Raw genomic sequence first — 23,608 nt, forward strand, 5'->3', positions numbered from 1 at the left:
CCTCCCAGCCTTATACGCAACGTTAGCATCGATATTCAGGACCTGACAGCTGGTGCCTTCCCCTTTAACGTTAACAACAGCAGCTAAGATAACAGCTCTGGCTGCTTGGACAGTAGCGTTGTTAGTGTTTAAAAGAGTGTGTATGTGTAACTTGGCCTGCCAGTCCCGGGAGAGGACCAGCAAAAGAGTTGTGTTACACTCCCTGACGGGCCTTATGCATGTTTCATCGGCTGCTCTCGGAACAGAACCCCCCTTTGTTATCTAATCTAGCCTCTTCTCCCCAGCCTGAGTGACTGAGTTTACTACCACAAGACTGCTCTTCACAGTCTGCCTGCCAGCCCGCTGAACTGATGCATATTCACCAACAGCTGAGGAGCAGAGGAAGGACGTGGTCAGTCTGAAGATATCTGGAGTTCTAAGCCAGTTTTGTAAGCCACTGACTGGCACTCAGACAGACATTTGTAAGACATCAAGGGGGCTATGTGAGGTCTCACAAAAGATCTCTCCACCACTCAACTTTAACTTTTCCTCACCCCTGATTACCCCTCAGTCCACAGAATTTCAGACCTTGCAGTTTTTGCAGCAGCAGACCGTTAGGGGTTCTGTTTGCATTTTAGAACGCTCGGAGTCATGAGTGACACTCTTAGACCTCCTTCACTCCAGGTGAGTGTCCCGCAAGATGCTCCTGCATACTCAGACGGAGGAAACATCGCCGTGTCGGATGGCTCTTTGCGATCCAGCTCCTCGACCCCGACCCTGCGGCGCAAACGCTTCAAGATGCGACGTATGAGGAACGTGCCCAGTGAGAGGGAGCTGGAGAGAAAGCGGCTTGCGAACAGTCACCTGACGGACAGATCGCGCTCCAGCTCCAAGGAGTACCTCCAGCTGCCTTCCATTGAGATCACGCCATCCAGTGACGAAGACATCCCATCCTCCTGGTCGAACTGCTCCACGCCCAGCGCTTCTCCACGCCGCAAGCGCTTCCTGTTGAGGAGGTGGCTGAAGGTCAGAGAGAAGAAGGAGCAAGGCAGTGAGAGCAGGTTGGTATGGACCTTCTCACCTCTTCCCACTCCCTTCTATACCCCAAATCTTCCCTATTACTTCCATGTTGCTTCCAGCTCCTGCTACCTCCACTAGCGTGATGCATCACTAATTCAGAGTTAAGTTGTTTTCATGGTACTTTAGACAACTGAACATGTTGGTTTAACTGTTTAAGGACCAAAACCATTTCATTTAAAACAATCCTGTGTTTAATATAGAATGTAACATGTTTCTGTCAATTTTCCACTGATGGTAGGGGTATCTTTGTTTTCATGGTAATCTATCCTGTGTAGTGTACATGTCTATGGTGTATGGTCCTCCTATTTGATTCAGTCTAGTGTATGGATTGTTTGCAGGCAGTTTTTACATGAAATTCACATTTAACCCACATAGATTATAATTATAATTATAATATATTATATTATATTATATTATATTATATTATATTATATTATATTATATTATATTATATTATATTATATTATATTATATTATATTATATTATATTATATTATATTATATAGATTATGATAGTTGGGTTGAGGTCACACTCATAGGAGACAAATTGTTCATACTTGAACTGCTGGGATAACAAATAATTGCAAAGGTTGTTGTTGCACATCAATAGTGTCCAGGGTGAGGATCTCTTTCCACAGATCAACAGTATTGACAAGTTGAGTCCTCTTGTGTAAGAACACAGACATGATATTGCACACTTGAATCACATGGTTTAGCAGATACTGCAGGGTCACTTACTTACCTTGTAAAAGGTTGGTCTGAGAGAAATGAGGCACAAAGGTCAAGAGGCTTACAAAATCAATAGGCGTCTTCCACTTGGGTGCATGGCTGACATGTCAGATAGAGTGGTAGTTTCACCTGACAAAAGTTCAAAGGGACAGGAACTCAAATTTGCCTATTTAAAGTTGAACATATTTCTCCAAATTTTAGTTTTTCTTATATAAATAAAAGTTAAGGATAGCAAGACAGTAGTGTAAGGTTAATTTATAATGTAAAAAGCTTAGCGCTCCAATTCTCCACAAAATTTTAAAATCTCTACGAATTATTCAAATAATAGCCCCATCTAGACACAAATTACTTCTCATTCATCTGCTGGAAACCAGAAGTGTTGAACCACACCTTTGATGTTTGTTTTGTATTTTATCTATTTTGTCACATTCAGTCTGACAATGTCACTTTTGACATTTAACTGCAGCGGTCACATTAGTCAACTCCTGCACAATTGCTCAGAAGAAGTAGACAGAAAGCAGTAGAAGACAATACTGTTCAAGTTTTATACTTTCATATATCATAATTGCTCTTTGGAGCAAAATAAAGGAGAGGAAACTACAAGCGTTTGAGCTGTACCCAAAGCTTCTGTTCTCTGAATACATCATAATACTTTCAATAGCTCCTATATCGTTAGAAGAACTTCCAGAAGTTTGTGTGGTGGTGTAATTTTTCCTTTAATATTCAGCAGTTAACGGTTATGGTGGGGTGGGTATAAAATGTTTAGTTTAGTTAAGTGTTTTGTTAAGATAATTTTTTTTGGTTTATTTTCCCTTCAGGGATTAATGTAATATTTTAATTGAATTTAACTGAAGTGTCACCTTTTCTCAAGTTGATAAGAACTATGCTATTACTTTTACTTAAATTCTCTTAAATGAGATGCAGAAGAGTGATATTCCGTGCCACTTGCATCGTTGTACTCAACCACTGCATGCTGGGTACACCAATGAGCCAAGCACCTGGGAGCTAGTTTAGGTAGAGATTTCGAGCAGCGTTTTATGATCGTTCTCACCCCTGGAAGAATTACTCCATCATATTCATTGGTCTAATTAAGGAGCAAGAGGTACCTGTCTCTCACAGGCCTTCTGATGTCTCTGATCCACCAGCCTCGTTGCTGCTCTCAAAATCCCGCCTCGTCCTAGTTTCCATGGCCTCCAAGTCCATAAAAGAGCATTAAATTATGTTTATCCCCCAATACCTCTATGTATTCCTGATTCAGTTCAGATTGATTGGATTGGAGCCTATGTCAAAACGCCAGTGATTTATCATTAAGAACCCATCTGAAGTCTCCGTTGCAAGAGATTGTACTTCCTCAAATGTGAATCGAGGGAAGTCATAAAAAAAGAAAAAAAAATGTAAATACTGTGACTCAGAACTTTTTCTGAGACCTCAATTGATTTACCAATCTCGTGTAAATGGCACCTACTACCCACACACCGTGGCTCTCTTGAACCCATTCACAGGTCTGAAGCCGTGAGTTACATCAACAGAAACGTAATGAATGCCTGGATGTCTGCACGCTGCCGCTCTTAACACATTTGTGAAGCAGTTAATGTTACCTATCTTTTGTCTAAAAGAATAATGATCTGTGTTATATAGTGTTCAAAACACCTTATTTTTCACTTGGTGTACATTTCTGTGATTTTGTGTTTGGACACTGATTAAGCAGCTGTATCTTTAAGGCCCCTCGCTGTTTGATCTTTCACAAACTAGCTAGTAATATGCAAATCTCTTTCATGTTGATGTCATATGGCAAATGAAGACTAAGTCAGCATACAAATTAGACATTTTAGACAAATTAGTGGGAGGAATTAACTCCTTTTGGTGCAGAATTTGCTTTAAAAAAAACGGCATAAAACATTGAGGTAAAGGGAACAACCCCAAATAGCATCAAGTATGTCCTCTTTAAGATGAAACCTCTTTGATGCTGCTCTGAACTCAAATTAGTCGCTGGGAATTGATGAAAGTTGACCTACTTTATCGATTTAACAATAGTATTGTGTCTTTCTAAGCTGTTGAGCTGAAGAATCATGGTAGTTGTCTCTTGTTATGTTTTGTCTTCTGTCTTAGCCGTGTCCTTAGAAGTCAGCCGCCACACAAAAAAGACTTGATGGTGAATGTTTGAAGTAGTTTGTTCCAGATAATGATGTAAAGGTTGCTTGAAGTGAAGGGAATGGGAAAGGGAGCAAGAGAGAGAGAGAGAGGGAGAGGGCCAGCTTAAGATGTGAAGAACCAGCTGTCACTGATAACAGGTGGCAAGCGGAACCAGAATGCCTGGTCACTCCATCAGTGTATTGTCTTCGTTCAAAATACTGTTTTTTACATTATATCTTGAGTAAAGTTCTAGCTCCCCCTAAAGATGTTATTGGACCACTGGAACAAGCTTTTTCTCACCTCAGACAATTGTTTTGAGGTTAAGGTGGCATGACCCCTCCTCACTTAGTCTTTTAAGCTGCATTAATCAAATAAATCTAGGGATGTTAAACGTATGTGGTTGTAATATAAGCAATCAAGATTTTGATGTTACCATAACCATTTTGGGTTTAAAGGGAAAGTTCGGTTTTTTACAACCTGGACCTTATTTCTGGCATTTTTTATGGTCGTATACTCACCCAGGCAAGTTTGATGACATTTGGAGTCCTTCGGAAGATATTAGGAGTTTTTTGCCAGCCGCTTCTCCATATAATGGTAGTGAATGGGGCACAGCGGGACACAGACGATGCAGCGTCTAAATAACACATGATTGCAGCGAAACTCGTTAATTTATTTTATGAATCACTAGATCTGCTTCCAGGACCTGTTGTCCACATCCGGGGCTGTGTGTGTAACAAATAAATCAGTTTGTAAACAAGACCTCTGAACTGCATGACGTCATCTCTGTGCGCGCACTCTGTCCTCCGTTCAGTGAGCTCTTACTATACTCTGGCTCAAAACGGTAAGGACGTCCATCATATTCAAAGTCGTCGTCCACAACCTCAGAATTTGACAAATATTCAGACATGTTTCAAATAACTAACAGTAAACTAACAGTAGCGAACTCCAGCTGTACACAGAGCTGTGTCTGCGATGCGCGCATAGAGATGACGTCATGAGTTCATGACGTCATCAAAGGCGCAATATCAATAAATGGGTCTATTTTCATACATAAGGCACATGATGAGACATATATAAAGCGAAACAAAACTAACACAGAAAAATACTCTCACATTTTAAATCATTCGTCTTCCACGAATCCACAAATAAAAGTGGAGGGGATAAGCGTCCTGTTCTCTGATTGGTTCATCTTTGCCAGCGATAGCGGACACCTGAAGTTAGTGTGGGGTTGGAACATCATTGTATTCCAACATTTGATTATAATTAGATTATGATATATATTTGAAATTAGCTTTACGCTAAAAACCTAACGTTGGCCTGATGTCTAATTATAGTAAGGTAACATGGACTAGATGTTAGATGATGGTTGCTTGTCAGCACTACATACGTCCCTGAATGGCCCGACAGTCAAACAAGCGGAGTGGCTTCGTCGCTACCGAAGTTGCACTAAAACATTTTGACAGATTTTAAGCTCAGTGTACCACATTAAATTGGTTCAAGGTCAGTGAGCACTTCAAGAATTCATACATAAGGCACTCCTGATTATGGGGCGCACTGCCGATTTTTGAGAAAAATTAAGGATTTTAAGTGCAACTCAAGTGCGGTATTTATACTTAATATACAGAATCAGTGTGAGGGTTGTGAAGTTCTGCAGCAGAATTTGTCCTTATTGAAAGATATTTTCTATCGAGGCAGCACCACATCTGTGCTCACATCCAATGCCATATCAGCATTTTATTTTTATTTATTTTTTATATCATTTTGTGTGTATACACATATTTGTCAAGGTTGCATTTTCCTGACAACCTCATATTTAATACATTCAATGCAGCTGTTCCATTATATCACCACTGTGAAAACTGCAGCCTCTGGCTTCCTATTTCGTTGACATATTTTCTGTGAATACACATTAGCTTTGGCGTGAGGAATGAAAAGAGTGATTTTCTGTGGAACCGCAATGTTGGGAACAAGATCTAACTTATTTTTGTTAAGACTTATTACCTGATATCTCAGTGTGTTTGCAGGACTATTTACAGGGACACATTCAATTCATTTTGCATTAATGCTGCAAAATCTTTTTTGTTCTTTTAGTTTTATAATCCTGCTCCACAGTCTGAAATATATCAACAACTGTAGAAGAATAATGGCATCTTATTCTGAAATATGGTTCCACAAGGAGCCCTAATCATCCCTGACACTGTCTGCTGGCACATTATTGGATTGAAATTGTCCAAAAGCCTGTCAAATTTTTGTTGAGAATATTATACGACCAATATAACCATGCTAACCTGTGATAAATGGAAGCATCCAAAGGTTAACATTGTAACTGTGAGTACTTTAGCATGCTTATGGCTGCATTTACTGTAGCTAAATCCTCTACTGTAGCCTAGTATCAGACGCAAGCATTTCTTTGGTCTTCTTACCTGACATTGTGTTTGAATGTCCATTTTTGTTTCTATGTGCAAACATGCATTCTGCAGATTAAATGATTTATTTGTCATTAAAGTCACCCTGTGTAGCACTTGTGGCCAGTGCGCGTCTAGTGGCACAAATTGCAGCTGTCACTGTAGAAAGTGATATTTTACGATGTGCCGGACCGTCCCCACTCATTAACATAGTATTGCTGGTGGCTCTTTTGTCAACACAGCAGTGCTGTATGCCCCCATGTGGTGAAAAGTGGTATTGCCACATGGAGGGGTACAAAGAAAAAGAGGTGTCATCAGAAAAAAACGGAATAACTTATTCTCACGTGACTGCACAGAACTTTGATCCACCAAATTCCTGCTTCGAGCCACAGATTTAGAAAAACATTTCCAGGGAAGCTATATCAGTTACTGTTTTTTGGGACTTCATTGTGAAGCTATAGTTGAATCACCAGCAACTGATGACTTCAGAAAGAATGACAATGAGCATAGCATTATCACTGTTAAAAGATGATTAGTTGCCAGTTGTAACTCTGTGAGGTGGTTTGTAGTTCATGCAAGGTGATCAGAAATGCTTTGATACCGCTGCTTTCTGTAAATGTACAAGCATGACAGAGTTTATAGTTAACTCGCTGTCTCATAGAGGTTCCTGGGAAAGCACCATCTTTCTTCTTGGACGAATGTTGAAAATCTTGTAAGTCTCCAAAAATATTTTATTTCTGTCTAATCAAGTGATTTTATGCTTGTGTATCTGTGCACATGCTTTATCTTTTAGATACATGATAATTATTTGAACATTAATTTGGTGTAAAGTGCAGCGAGTCTTGCATTGAGTTAATTTGAAATACTTTTATAACAGGTAGAAACTGATTCAGTTCTGCTATTTTTGCTGATTTAAATCCTGAAAAGAAGAAGACAGGACTATGAGAATATGTGGTTTGTTTTGATTTTAATCTTGTGGAACCTTAAAGGGGACCTATTATGGCATCTAATACCTATTTTAAACAGGCCTTGAATGTCTTAAAAACAAGCTTTTGATTTTTTTTGCTAAATAAATTAGAAATTCAGCCTTTGAGCCATGTCTGCAGCATCCCGTTCTTTACGTTGGGATGCTTCCATTGGGATCTTTACGTATTCGAGCAGAATCTGAACGGCTCGTAGAAGCCACATCAGACTGGACGGCTCATCCGGGCGGCTGTACAGACACTGCAGAATTTGGTTGCTTTCCTCCTTTTCTGAGTTGGCAGGCTGAGGGGAGACCACTTTATATATGTTAAAGCAAGAGAAAACGTGTTTTTCATAATAGGTCTCCTTTAATAATAGGTCTCTGCTCAGCTCAGTTTTTTCCACATTTCCTTGTTGAATTGTCACATTAGTTTCCGTATCAGCTTAACTTCATCATGCTATTCTCCTCCTAGTCTTATGCGTTGCACATAATGTGTACTCTGTGGACGTTTGAGATCGTGTATTGGAGAATAGTGGGAGCTTGCAGACACAGTGGAATCTGCTGTTTGCAGCCTGATAAGAGCATGAGCTATTTTGAGGAAGTGATGTAGTAGTTTTCAGCCAGCTTCGCTGCTTCCATCTCATCCAAGCTTTTAAAATATTTCTGTCTTGCGGGCTTTTACAGAGCCGTGCAGGCGAAACAAGAGTTTGGACATGTTACCGGGGTCTGTTTTGCAAGACTGGAAAAAAGAAAAAAACAGGATCAAAAAGGAAAAATGATGCATGTTATAAACAAACTGTTCAGTTGTTATGAATCTACAACTAATATATATAAATATAAAAGAAGTCAGTCAACAATAACTGATTTATTTCCTCTGTACAACTGAACTGTTAATCTGATATGTTGAGGACATTGGCTTTGATCCTAATTCTTATTTGTTATGAATTATGTATAAGCGCAGAAAAACTTCATTTTTAAAGAAATATAGTTTAAGATATAAAATATGATACACATGTCCTGTCAATTAATTGACAGGTGTAAAGTTCTGATACTTTTGTGTCGCTGAATAAAAATAAAATGTCAGACTGGCAGATCATTTTAAATGATAAATCAAAGGTTTCAAATAGATCTTGTGACGTATTGTGCCTCCAGAAATTGGTGATCTGTGATTTTCTTAAAGAATCCTGATTTTAAGAGGTCCAAGAAATACATTTTGTCATATAAAAAAAAAACACAGAAAATCATTTTTGTTGTTTGAAGTTGTATTATATTATATATTATTATCCTCTAAACACCCCAAATTTAGTTTTTAACAGTCGCTAATGTATGTATCTATGTATAAGATAATCTCACCCTTCCACTATCCCTGAAGGCTTTACACAGCCCATATCTGTTTAGGAAATGGATCGGAGCATCATGCAGTCTGACGGCGGGAATTAATGAAGGTCTTTCCCAACAGAACGGCTTTATTCTTGAATGTCAGTGTGTGGATGGGAAGACAGCTGCATCTAAAATAAGAAATCAGGCAATAAACAAAAGTTAAAACACACCTCTTTTACATCAATTATAATTTTATACTAGATTAAAAAACTTGAACTTGAACTTTTGCATATTTTCAGAATTGCAGTCACAGAGTTCACTTCTTCCCTTTTTGTGTGTGCTTTACTTTTCTTTTCATTAATATGTCCGTTTGTATGTCATTATTATATTTATAGATCATTCACCCTCAACAGAGGGCTTATCTTTGGCGAGCCAGCGTTACATAGCCCCATCTAGTGTTATCACTGCGCATGTGCATGTTGCTGCAGTATGCTGTGAATTGTCTCCAGAAGATTACATTTGACACTTTTCTGATGTGATCTTAGGCTCAGACCCATGACAGGAAGACAAGCACTGTGCCATGTTACCCTTCAAATGTCCAAGAGTGGAAACATTTCAAAACATCAACAATCAAGCTAATCACTTGTGTTATTAGTTATTTATTTTTTTATTTTTTAGGGGCAAACAAAAAAAGTATAAATTTACATAACAGTACATCTAATGGTTTTTGTTCACCATGCAGCAGCCAGCAGAGCAGTCAGCAAAGCAGCCTGCAGAGCAGCCATGAAGATGACAACACTCGCTTCTTGACGCCATTAATCCGAGAGGAGAGGTGAGAAATATGTGTGTATTTTATTGTTTTTTCATCTGCACAAATCATGTCTTCATTTTGGTGGAAAAGAAATCAAAATTAATGTAATTGAATTAAATTAAGAGCTCTCGTACAATGCCTGGCCAAAGCAAACAAAACAAAACAACAACAAAAAAAAAACACACATTTGTTATATTTTAGATATTATATTATATTTTTGGCATGTACTATCACATGTACTATGGCATCATAACTTTATGAAATGTATATATTAAGTCTTTCATTCCTTTATTTAAATCAAGATCTTGTTTAATGTTTAATGTTTACTGTTTTAGTGAGACTTTGACCACAACATGAGGACTTTTCCTTTTCTGTCACCTGAACGACTGTTACACAGTTTGATCCCCATTAATCCTGGAATTGTCATTATGGAGCATGTCCATGATTGGACCACCTAACATTTGCTGAATCTAGTCATCATGACCAACTGAAACAACCCCCAGGTTATAGAAATGCCATTACATCCATGCACATTAGACCCTAGGAATGATGGGTACATCCTTTCATCTGCCAATCTTCTTACTCTGATAACCTCATAGTGCTGGGCGGTATGACCAAAAATGTATATCACGGTATTTTTCTAAATTATATCGGTTTCACGGTATATCACAGTATTTTTTTTTTCATGCACAACTGGTGTTAACCACATTTTCTAATGATTTGGAAAGGAATTGCTGCAGTAAATTGGCTTAGAATGGCCTATTTTACTGTCATGAGGAGGAAATATTGTAGAAAAACATGTCCACACTAGTATAAAAACAGGTTTGCATGGCCTCACAAAATGATGCTGTTTACAATGAGGTGGCGGCACTTATGATTCTAATCAAGTGAGAGAATCAGTCAGACAACACTTAAAGACTATCTTTTACAAAATTACAAGGTAGAAAATATTTATTGAACATAAAAAACTGATTTTTTTTAAATTTCCCAGCATTATGTTGTTTTGGTTCCACCTCCTGGTGAATGTTAGGTAAAATTCTTATGTGGTTACTTTTTGGTTGGCCAACGATTTATGTTTGTGGTGCGCAACAGTTACGTGGTTACTTTTTGGTTGCCCAACGATTTATGTTTGTGGTGCGCAACTGTTACGGGAGAGCCAGTCTATTTCCTTATATTACAACGCCGTTATTAATTGTTCGTTTTTTTTCCCACTTATTCCACCGAACACCGAAAGTGTTTTTTTTGCCATTTTCGGCCGAACAATTTCAGTTACCGAACAATCGGTGCATCACTACTGCTAAACAGTCCCCTCACGTGCGGCGGAACGTAGCGCCGCACGGCGTTCCCAACGTTGTCTACGCTATTGTACATACTCACCGGTATTACGGTATATGAAAAATTCATATCATAAGAAAAATAAACACCGGTATTCGGTATGAACCGGTATACCGCCCAGCACTATAACCTCATCCGGCCACTTACCCTTTTTTCAGTCGTTTAGAGTCCAGTCTATATGCTCTCTTGCAAATTTAAGCCTTTGTTTCAATGAAGTATACAATATGTGTTCCAGGTCACACGCTGTTTGTATTCACCTAGGGGGGAAAAAAGCCAAATCAATCAATCTCATTATTTCTGCTCATATATGCCATCTCTTGATATGTGCAAGGCAGTATGTCCTCTGTCCTCCTGTTTGTGGCAAGCAAAATGGATGCGACAGAATTTTTGAAGATATTATTTGCCTGTAAAAGCAATTATTCTGTGAAATCAGTTTGCATGGCTCATCAGCTGAATCCCTAAACTTGTAAGTGCCACGCTGTGAAGTACAAAAGGTCATTGAGTTTTTTGAACAGCCATCTGTATGAACACATTTTGTTAACATTATTTTATATTTAACATTAAAGTGGTTATAAGTAGCTAAACCCTACACTGATCTGACTGTGAATCTGCTTTTTCAGAGCCCAGTTTGAGCTGACAGCGCTTATCACAGATGTGTCAGTAGCTCCTTATTGCAGTGCCACAAGTTTCAGTTGTCACAACAGCACCAGTGACAGGCCTATCAGAGCCTGGTGTGTAGGTATGCTTGAGCGTCATTTTCAGGCATATGTGTCCCCGAGCAGCCTGGAATGTGATAAGACATTTTTTTCCAGCACATTGTAACCAAAAATAAAGCGTCAGTGGAAAACGCACTGAGCTTTTCCCTGCAAGGAGATCAGTTGGTAACTGGAAAGTAGAAGACAAAGACAAAGACAAGACAAAGCATTCATATTTGGCAGTATGTAAGTTTTGCTTTCATACTTCACTAAGATCTAATATATAACTAAAAGCAGGAGAAGCAAAAGTACCGTTGGTTGATGTGTTTCATTCCAGCTCATCTGATCCTCCAAGTTCATGTTATACCATTTTTAGATCTTTTTTTTCTGACAGTTCACACAGACAGTTGATAGGTCTGGGTACCAAGTCCCATTAACATGCCCTGATGACCCAAACACAAGAGCAGCTGAGACGGCTAGAAAACTAGATCAAGCTAGGAGAAGAGACAGATGTTCTCCACTGAACCAAGTGTACTCTCACTGGCAGGGTAATAACTTGAGAATTAGGGCTAATAACTAATCCTCGCTGAAACAGTTGTGGATTATGAATTGCACCGTAACTTGAAACATTTTATGTAGCTATTGGGTTGTTAAGTTAAACTTAGATTGTTTAAGACATGTGGCACCAAACAAGAAAACATGTTTTCTTCAGTCAAACATGTGTGACTTTGCTGCTCATAACACTATAAAAATAAACAAAGGACATGCAAAGTGATGTAGACTGTAAAAAAACAATAGACGAAGAATTAAGTCACATGACTGAAGAGTGGTTTTAAAGCCTATTTTTCTCTGTACGGGCCTCAGCCATGTTGCTCGAGAAGCTGACTTGAACACGCCCAACATATGTCAATCAAAGTTAGCTTTATTTACCAGCTCCTTCAGACGTTTACAACGGGATACACCGTTTAAAATGTTGACTTGACTGTGAAATCAAAAATGACATTCACATTTAGCCAACGTTGGTTTAGTACAAATGGCTGATTGCTTCGCTAAGCATTACCATTGCGGATGATTTTTTTCAGCCTTTGGCTGAGCTGACTGTCAATCAATCGTATAATAAAAAAATATATGTATGTTTTTTATAAACTGTCCTGGTGAGGTACAAAAACATTCACCCCCGTCAGAGTTGTCATGGGTGTGAAAACCAGGAACCAGGCTGGAAATATGTTTATTTCCTTTCTAAAGTTAGACATTCTATCACGGGAGTCGATGGAGATTGCCTGGCTTTTGGAGCCAGCCTCTAGTGGTCAGTTGAGGAACTGCAAGTGAGAGCAGAGAAAGCAGCAGGTCTCCCTCAGAATCCTGCGGCAACAGATAGCAAGTCGTTTGGGCTTTGTCTCCGTGAACTTTCAAATCAAATCTTTTTTCATGGTAGTCCAAGTGTTGCTAGAGGTGGATTCCTCCATTCTCTTCTGCTTACGTCTACTTTAACAATGTTTCATTTCACATGCACAACTAAACAGAGAGAGAAACAGTCATGCAGCTTTGCTGCGTTCAAGTACCTGATGTCCATTGTTAACCTGCTTTTCTTTGCTCAAGTGTCACAGAAAAGGGAGAAGCTAAGTAGAGAAGGTAACAAATTTAGACAACACAATATTTAAAAGGATTTGAAAATGCAACGTGGAAAAGAGAAGGGAAATTAAAAGCACATTTCCTTATTTTCTGTATTTTAAAATTCATTTTTAAAAAGATTTTACAATGAAATTATTTAATAATTAGTGTTTTATTAATTACCTAATTCATTTTCTAACAAGTTCATTAAAAATATGTAATATGAAAACACTTTAGACATTAGACTGTTTATTTATGTATTTATTGACTAACTTACAATCTAATGAAGTAATACATCATTTTATTTCCCAATCAATAACTGAGGATGAAAATGCCTTATTACATGTAACTCCTGGTCCTCCATACTGTGGAACCAAGCAAAGATTTAACTCTTTTGAGCAGGCTGTCCGATACATATGTTTGCAACGATATTTACAAACTATCGCTGCAACTTTAATGATTTTTGAATAACTTAAAGACATACCGTATATCTGTGTACACCAGCTTCAAAGTTAAAAGCTTACAGCTCAACAAAATGTCCATTGTAAAACATTTAAACTAGACCGAACATTTTCAGTTCTTTTATTTACAAGATTTCCCTCACAACTCAGACTAATTTAATGCTTTTGATGATGCAGAATTAACTTTGTAGTGCATGCAAAAACATAACACAGACGACATTCTTGTATTCCTGTGTAGAATTCATAGTAATCGACTGAGCAGACAAAATGCTGAAGCTCCACAGAAGTGGTGATAAAATTAGAAATTTCCAAGAAGAAAAATTTGTAGGGATCCTCTTTGTCTAGCCTCATAATAACCACCCACTTAGCCATCTTTCTCGTTCTACCCAAGCTGTGCACTCTTCCTCCTTATCCTGCTTTCCTTTCCCTGCTTCTCCTTCTCGCTCTCCCTCCCGCACATTCCTTTGGCTTAGTGTCTCCACTTGTTCGAATTAGGAAGAGCACCCGACAAACCTATGGGATTTTTTGCTGCTATTCTCTTTGCCGTGCTGGTGTTAGCTAGTGAGGGGAGTCTGCAGCAGCTGCAGGGAGAGCAGCGTTCTGTAGCCGGCTTTAGAGGGCACGGAATGTCATGTCTCCTCTGCAGGTAAAACCAGCTGCATTTCTGCTCAGAGGCTGCACCGCTGCCGCTCCCACACTACACCCGTGCCACCATCTCCATGTCTGTTGGTCCTGTCTTGCTCTCGCTGCATCTGTCTGTTTGTGCAATGTGCCGCAGTTTACTGAGTGTGCTTGTGTTTTCTGGAGAACCGGCAGCAGGCTGACAGCCAACATCTGCCTGTAGCTGTGATTGTAGCTGCCCGCGCCAGATTATCACGGAAGGTTTTGGGAGAGAAAGTTGTGAAATTCAGTCGATGGCATCAACTGATATTCATTTCGTGTCATGTTTTTTTTTCCTCCGTCTGATGCTGCTGCTAAGCGCAACTCCTCCTCTTTAACTGCAGATAGCATTATGTAATATCCCAGTGTGACTTTGCTGAGTGAGGGTAATGTGAGTCATCAGTGAAGATGACACAGCACATGACTGGGAGTTGTGAATCAACTCTGTGGCACCTACCATCACCAGGTCAAATTACAATATAAAGAATGAATGTTCAAGAGTTCATACTAGTGTGTCTGTTTTTCGTCTTCTTGGTAGGTGTGTAGCTGTTTTAATGGATGCTCCAATTTCCTTTTGAACTTATTTTGGGTTTGAATTAATAAATACATTTGTATCTAAACATTATAGACATTCACTTCTGAAATATGAAATGATTCTACTCATATTCATTATTCATACTGGAGCTGACTCTCTGACTGCAGACTGCTATTGATCAGTTTCCAACTCCAGGTCCGTTATCATCTTCTCTTACTCCATTTTTACTTCAAATCACCTTTCCATTTGGAAACGACAGTCTCTGATTTTGCTGTCTGGATACTGAAAATGGCAGATTTTGATGAAGCTTTAGATCTTATAATAAAGCAGAGCATCCTGGTTTTTACACCGGAGGGATGTAACGGCAGAATATAAAGTGTATGCTCTGTATGCTTTCTTTAAAAAAGGAATCGCACGTTTACTATTGTCTGACACATCAATATTCCAGATTTTATGTTGTTTGGTTTTTTTGGGGGGGTTTTTTGTAAGAAATGGACACTGACACTGACAAAGAACTATTCAGACTGTTATGAGCAACAAGTACAGAAGCCAAATTCTGATGGTATGGGGTTGTACCAGACCCTTGTCGGGGTTTGTTTACACTTCTATGATGGCAGCATTATTGCGGAATAATTAACTGAGATATTACAACATATAACAGCAGCATATACTGCCCTCAAGTTTCTATGTTTTACATGGGTGCTGTTTATGAGAGGACAATCCAAATGCAGACTCTACCCACATTATAAAGGAATTTGTAAGGAAGACACGGGTTCAAGTACTCGGTGATTCTGCTGCAGTTCTGATCGGTCCTCACTAAAGAACGTGTGGAGTACAAATGTGGCAACAGCAACCTTGTACTCTCAAATCTTGGACAAGCAGTGGATGCACTACCCTTGACTGAACTGTCTCTTCTCCGTGCAGGTCTGACAGTGCACCGGATAAAATCAGGTAAGTCTGCTCTCTGACCACGTCTCTTTTACCCATAAAAGTGTGGGCATGCATTCACGCCGGTCAGTGTATGCATACAGTTAAGGGTACAGTGGGATGGCCTTGCTGTCACCCCATTTGCCCCGGCCCGCCCACCCTGCATGTGACACAGATTCATGGCTTTGTCTGCCAACCAAGGTGTCTGAATACGCTTTACACTTGGAGAGGCCAGCAGTGAATACAGTTGCAAGCCATGGAATGCCTTTGTTTGCTTTTTTTTGGACAAACAACATCAGACACAAACAGGGCTTTGTGAGTTGGAAACCATTGTGGAGATTTTACTCTTTTAGCTTGCCAGCCAATGGCAGGTCAGCACTGTGGACACACACTGTGGGCACAGGCCAGTCACTTTTCAGGGTGTGAAAGCTGTGCTGTCACAAGAGACTCTGCGAAAGTCCTTAAGCAAAAAGGTTCAAGACATAGGCTGGAAAGGTGAGTGTGAATAGCAATCATGTGCTAATTCTTTCAAGCACCACCTGAAAATTATTGGACACACGGAGCTGCTGTACTTGAATGGTCATTGCTCCACAATTCACCTGGTAAAATACACTTTGACGGTTCATATATTTAATGTTATGGTTTAGCTTTGTATTTTTAGAGTTACGCTGGAATCAATATACAAATGATATATGACATCCTCCTAATTTTAGGTTTCCATGTTGGATTATAGTTGTTCTAAATGGTTGTAAGATCTAAACCATTGTTTTTTTAACTGGCGGCATATTTTGGGGACTGCTGCTGTAGAATTAATGTTGAACCTTTTCCATGTTTTTACTATTTGTAAAAAGTGCTATGTGTATGTGTGAATGTGTGTGTGTGTGTGTGTGTAATTTTGGGGTAATCAGTCAGAAGAAGTGGCGTGCGTATGCCATATTTCCGTAGCAGAACAGACACTGTGTATTTTTGTCCAGTTAAGTGTGATTTAAGTGGTCAGTCATGCAAGTTGGGTGCACAGAGAGGGGAGCACACCAGTCCAGAATGGAACCACTAGGAGTCTCTCTACTCCAGTACTTTTGCAATTTCTGTCAGGCCAGTTGCTGTACCTGAAAACAGAGAACTTATGATAAATATATATTTATTTCTTATTCATCAATGCAGTTTTCAATATTCAAAATTGATGTAAATCAGGTTATTTTCTAACCTTTGTAAGCAAATTGCAAAAATAAGATTTTTCTGCCTTTTTTTTTTTCTTCAGTTGGATAACAAATCATATCAAATTCAATCTGAATATGAATTGATCTCGACAGGATCAAGAGACTAGAGAGTTCAGTGATGGTGGCCCTGTTAAGTGAAGGTTAGGGGAGACACTCGTGAAAGCAATCCCAAATAATCATATTTATTTCAGCAATCACTTGCTGAAAAAAGTAAATCTATCCCTGAAAGTCACTTGTTTGGAGGAAGGAAGGAAAGAATGATGAAATAACCAAATAGCTTTAGATTGCCAGGAATTTGCCTTGGTCTTCAGCTTCATTAACATAAAAACAAGCATTGCATACTGCAATAAAGCATACTGCAATACAGCAAACTTGTTTGTATCACTCATTAAGATCAAGTCGACTGTACCCCCCCTACACACACACACACACACACACACACAAACACACACACCCTCTCCACTACAAAAGTGCACTTCGTACATAAGTTGGGTGCTACCTTACAAAGTGAAGAACAGTCAAACTCAGTAAATGTAAACATGTATTTTCAGTTGTCTTATGAATATTCACATCTGCAACATACAAGGAACACATAACTAAGACCAAATGATGTGTTTAGATACAGACTAAACAGACATCTGACAAAACAACATGTGTCCACTTCCACCCCTCCCTACACTAGCCAGATGGTTTGCCCTGACCAAGTGATATCCAGGCAGTTCCCTAGACTGCCTTCATGTGTGCACTTCATGTGTGCACTTCATAAAAACACGCCTCGCAGAAGTAAACCTCAGTGAGAGGGATGTTAGTGACCTTTGTAGGATGCTGCCCAGAACCCTCACAGTCTAAATAAGGCTGAAATATTTCTAGATTTCTGCACAGGTACGGGTTTATTTAGCCTCCACGCCTACCTACCCTGTCATGAGTCAATCCAAACAGCACTATCTGCAAAAATACCTTAATCAGTCGTGCAAATCGGACCCAACTTGCAAACTCGGCTGCAGGACTCCATAATCAAAATGTTTACATTTACATTCATTTACGTTTACATTCATTCTACTAATTGAACATTCCAACTGCAGTAGTCGTTCGTTCGTTCATTCATCAATTCATGCTTCATTTAACCTATACATGGTTATGCTGGAGCCTACCACACCTGTGACCTGGTGGGAGGTGGGGTACACCATGGCCAGGTTTCCAGCCTGTTGCAATGCAGAAGTCGTATTGTTTAATTATAGAAAAGTAGATTATCAGATTATTAGAGTGAAGCTTTTTCAAAACAAGTTTCTCTCTCTTTCTCTTTGTAGCTCTCTCTCTCTCTCTCATGATGATTAGTTTTTTCTGCCTTTTTTCTAAAAAACAAACAGGCACAAATTATTGTCGCCCCTGGGTGTCATAAGCAGTCACATGTAATGTTATAAAAATCCAGGATTTATTGATATACCTCCAACCACAACCACTGACTCTGTGTGGTTCAGAACCTTACTAGGACTTCACCTTGTCCTGTTCTTTGTGTAATAACGTTTTTATTTGCATTTATGGATGCAGTGATGAACTGTGTTCACTGACAATGATTTTCATCGTGCTTGTATGACAGTGATTTCCCTGCAGTGCCTCCGAAGCACCCAAAGATAATTTTTCCATATGTTTTACATTTTGTACAACATGGTAACATTTATCAAATCAAAGTTTTACACTGTTTTGTTTCTGTAAACCCTCTGCAGCCATTTCCTGGTCTCTGTGCAAGGTCAGTACTCTCTTATAGGAACGACTGTAAATAATGCATGAAAAAAGCCCTCTGACTTCATAAAGTGGTCGATTAAAAAAACTCTGTAGTTTAAAAGCAAACTTTGACTGAGTTGTCCCTTTTGCCTTGACAGTGTAGTGGCTTTGGAGGTGGCCATTATGAAAGTAACTGATCCGGTCTTTGTAATGACTGTTGGACTTCTTCTGCTGAGCTTCTCCTAAGCAGTCCTGCCATGTACTCTGCCTTTTATCTAATGTCAGCATTGCTCCTCTGCCTTCTCAGTAGCTGGATTATTGATCATTGTCTGAGGTTTGAGACATTAGCCTCTGGTGATGGGGATCAGCATAATATGATCCTCCACTTAACTTTGTGCCGGAGCCGCTGAAAAGCCGGAATCCATCATATTAGGCAAGTGTATTTGGAAAATGCACGTACCCAGTTTTATTATTGTGTTAGTGAAATGTGTTTCCTCTGTCATGTCGTACGACAGCTCCAGCTCAAGGTTTATTAAGTACAACATCATATCAGATAAATGGTCTTGACAGTGGTTGGGATGACTATTCTCCAATTTTTCATTTGTTGTCATTTTTCCTTTTATCTAATTGACTTAACAGCGAAATACTTTGAGGTCTTAGCCATATTTGTGCATATTTTAGAACATGCATACAGCCAGAGATGCTGCTATCGCCCCCTTAGAGAGATGCTGCGATGCAGCGACTAAGGACTGCAAATGCATGACTCGTGCATGTAGAGAGGCAGTCGGAGGAGGAGGAGGAGGAGGAGGAGGAGGACAGGCAGATGAAGCAAAAGGGAGCAGAGCAGGTGGGGTGGGGGGAGGCGGAGGCTGATAAGGGAGTGGAGGATGGGAAGGGAAGGACCACCCTTATCGAGCACAGCTGCTCTCAGCGAGCCTACCAACGAAACCTTCCCACTCACACACCATGGCTGGTGAGCCAATCAGAGCGCTCGCATCCTTGACCCATCCTCCCTCATACAACTGCTCATCCATGGCTCAGTAAAGCAGATGTGAGGCAAAACGGTGGGAAGCGAGTCTGTGCATCATCTGGACTGAAAACTGAAATGTTGTGTTCATATAGCTGTGAGGGATAGCGACCATTTGACTGTTGTGTCCATGGAGGAAAGCCTTGGTTTTAGATTCTGCCAGGACAGTGGTGTCCAGTCAGCCTGGACATCCTGTCCCTTCCGAGCAGGCATTTTGCCTTAACAAGTGTTGTGTGTATCATCTCTGCTTCCAGCCATTATTTTTCCCCTGACAGATATTGGATGTTCTATGTAGGAGATTAGGACCAGAGGGATTTTGAGGCTGTGTGAGGATGACAAAGCATCCTGGACAAGTTGCAAATTGACAGTGAGACAGCGAGACAGTGATTGAAGAGAGGCCATGAGATCCAGGAGAGAGGCCAGGATGGTGTCTGCCTGTTCACCATGCACAAACATAAGGTCGGGTCGCATTTCTGTTACCTATTTCTGAGTTCAAACCAGTAACTTGTGTGCATGCTAAATTAGGGGCATGAAATGAAAGTAAAACGTTATTGATTACAGGAATAATCTGCTACATTTTATCATAGAAATATATAGTTTCAGTTGTTGGTGCAACTATATTGTTGAACATTCAATTTTTTAATGGAAGACATACAATTCTTGTAATATGGTGAAGTAAGAATGAACAGTTGAAATGAATGATGTCTCTGCTGCTAATCCTGCATGTGGGTCCATTCAGCTGAATGTGCTCCACTAAAACAGATTCCTCTGTATAGTAAAATCCAATACTGGGCTTGTGGCCGTCTGATCATCAGTAGAGTGATTATCTACTGATTTCAGTGATAATGAGGCGCTAATGTGGTGTCCACTGACCGGATCACATGACCTAGATGCCCCTGGCATTGCAACCTCCACCCTATCCCCCAGTACCCTTTCAGAGTGATCTGTTTGGTACCTGACAATTACATTTTATTTCTCTAAAGTTTCTTTTGATTATAAAGGATTTGACAAACCATATAGAGCACTTTGATTTCTGGTTTATACATTTGCAAGTCCACAGAGGACCGTCTCTAAGGCTGTGTTGTATTTTCGACAGTGTTACTCCATTTAGTTACACCAGAGTTGGGTTTGTTTTAAAGACTTGATTGAATTTCACTTCTTGTCAGGGTATGTTTTCCTTGATTTTTTTAAATTTGAATTTAGGAAATAATGTTAAACTGATCAATATTGATTGTCCATACCATGAATAATGCTGGGATACTCCTATATTTCACTGCAGTTCACTTCGGGGTTAAATTGGGGTTTGACATGTACATTAACTACAAACACACACACATAAGTATGTATGTATTTATATATATATATATATATATATATATTTTCCTATATATCCTCCACTGATTAGTGTTTCGAGATGACTTAAAAAAAAATTAGGAGCAACAAATTCAGGGGAAAGTAAGTCATGCATCCCTTGCGATAAAGCACGGGAAACCTCGTCAACAACTGCTGTAGACAATTACGTCAAGGAATAAACCTCAGGAGAGAACATAGTTCTTTATTTACATTTGAATGAAATCGTTTTAACAGTGTGAATTTTAAGTTTACACTTTCCGATGAAGAACCATCTGTGTGTCTCTGGCACACTTACTTGCTTTTGTGAAGTCTTGTTTTCATGCTGGGTGGACATCTGCCTCGCTGCAGTGTTACACAACGATGAGGGTTAGGCACATATGCCATTATAACGATATCAGCACGAGGTATAGACCTCTCCATTTCTTTCAGTTATTGTTTTTAAAGGTAAATCTGTCTCCTTGTCTGTAGCAAGAGCTAAAATTGGTGCCAGTCTATTCACCAATTACCCATAATCCACTTCTGTCTTCTTGAGGTCTGTGAGCGAATGATAAAATGAATAATCTAAAGTACTTTATAAGGTGTACAGGAGTGGAGACAAGTATCTTAAAAACAGACTCTATGTAAAGTAAGTACGATTAGTTTTTAGGTCTTTTCAAACCTCTTTACGTTAAATATTACATCTAAGAAGGCTGTGTCTTTAAAATCAGCACACCATCACTTCTGACTAAACTCTGGTGACTCACGGTTTAATAAACATATGTTCATCATTAAATCAAACTCCATGATCACACCTTTTGTCTTAACCTGTGCCGCATTATGCCAGCGTTGCACTATTATGTCTTGCAGATAAGCACTCCTACGTAGATGCATACGCAAGAGATTAACCTTTAGTTTCCCGTTGAAGAACCAGCTGGGAATTTAGAGTGAATATCACCATATTTACTCAAAACACAGGCTTATAATGATTATTTTCATTGTTATATTGACTATGCTCTAGGTATTTCTCCCTCAAATTACTTTCAAGCACAACAGGCAGCCTGTGATGTGCGTTCAAATTTTCGCTGGCTTTCAGCTGGCTCTGTTAGTACTTGCTCCTCCCACAGTGCCCACGTCAGTCGTGTATACATCACATCAGGTCAGGATGTGTCAGGCAATGACATGTTACATCTCAGAGGGGTACACATTTATTTGTGATTTCTGATTTCTGATTTAATGGTCATTTAGTATTATTCAAAGAATTTTCTTATTGGCCCATGGAGAGAGTTTATAAATCATTAAAACTTCTAAAAGCCTGTAGTTATTTTAGAAAACCTATTTTTCAGCGGTCATGCCTTGTCTGATTGATTTTTATTTTACTTTTTTATAACTATTATTCAAACAATGTATTTTCTTAAGGGTCTGAAATTTAGCCTGGGGTTGCAATTATTCTTCAGAGGTTCATAATATCCCGCAAATATTTAATCTTTAATATGGAACATTTCTTCCTCCATTTATACTGTATTTATGTGTGCAGAAATACAAATATGTAAGAGTCTATTCCAGTGTTGTGAGTCGCCTTGGATAAAAGCATTTGCCAAATGTGATGTAATGTAACATATTGATTTCTTAAATAAGGCTCATTCAACACAGGCAGCATCGTTGAATGTAGAAGACATGAACAGAAACACAGGCAGACAGACTGCCGTCTCACTTTCAGAGCATGTTTTGTGCACCTGGTCTTTTGCTCGGTGCAAGTTGACGAGTATGACGAGCTGCAAAGGAGTATTGCTAGTCCAAAAATTGGACTCTTTTAAGATTTGCTAGTAAAAAAATCTGTATGTAGAACAACAAATCTCCGTTTTTCACAAGTCAGGGAACGCTCATTTTGGACCAGTAAAACATTGCATGTGTGCTGTTTTTTAACTTCTTCAATGCACTCTTAAAGAAAGTTTTTCTTAAAAACTTAAACAGCGTTTCATCACTGATCCTTGGTTCTGTGTAACGTCCTCCTGATTGGCATGCACTTTTTATCCTCTGGGTGGGATATGTAAAATATATAGTAAAACTTGTCAAGAAATTATGTCTTACACCTTTGGTCTTTCGATCACTAGTACAGTTGGAAAAACAGCCCTAATAGTGCCCTTCAATTACCCCAGAGAGCATCATGCAATTGCTTGTGAAAACCAGGAAACTTTGTTTCATTCTTGATATTCTAAATATTTGTTTTTCTTTTAAAAGACACAATTTATATTTGACCTTTTGGTCTTGTCCTATTGTTGCAGCATTTTTAGCATAACACTTACAAGAAGAGTTTGATTGATTTGATTTGAAGGTGACGGTGTTGGTGAACCTACAAACAAGCTGGCTACGTTTGGTTTCTCCGTGTCAGACAGACGGCTGACTTCCCTCTGCTTGGCACCGTGGTATTTTGTTCACTTCAATAGAGAGTTCAATGGACTGGCCCTTGTTTGTTTCAAGTGCTGTTTTCCAAGTGAGGTTGGATGATGTAGACGACAAGTTGTCTTGTGTAGATGTGACACAGAAGATGATGCTTCATGAACAAGTTCAGGTTGGTGAGGAAGGAAGCTTCTCTAGCTCTCTAGGTCCTAAATGTTGTGTCACAAACATTAGTTTTTTAAGAGTTTCCAAGGCACACTTTTTAAAC

At 39.3% G+C, this 23,608-nt stretch overlaps 1 protein-coding gene across 9 annotated transcripts in view; it reads left to right on the plus strand.

Moving 5' to 3' along the window:
• Positions 1-598: 598 nt before the first annotated feature.
• gramd1bb (GRAM domain containing 1Bb) overlaps positions 599-23,608 on the plus strand; it is an 87,022-nt gene continuing 64,012 nt past the window's right edge. For 4 of the 9 annotated variants that reach the window (XM_061719057.1, XM_061719069.1, XM_061719060.1 and 1 more), the window contains exons 1-2: positions 599-1,040; positions 9,353-9,442. In XM_061719057.1, coding sequence (XP_061575041.1) covers positions 631-1,040; positions 9,353-9,442 — 500 coding nt within the window. In that variant the 5' untranslated portion in view covers positions 599-630. Of the gene's footprint in view, positions 1,041-9,352; positions 9,443-14,115; positions 14,170-15,642; positions 15,670-15,942; positions 16,141-19,749; positions 20,071-23,608 lie in introns of those variants that run through there. The other 5 variants (XM_061719064.1, XM_061719065.1, XM_061719059.1 and 2 more) reach the window with 4 other exon arrangements.

This window comes from Cololabis saira, chromosome 4 (genome assembly GCF_033807715.1).
Source record: "Cololabis saira isolate AMF1-May2022 chromosome 4, fColSai1.1, whole genome shotgun sequence".
NCBI lineage: Eukaryota > Metazoa > Chordata > Actinopteri > Beloniformes > Belonidae > Cololabis > Cololabis saira.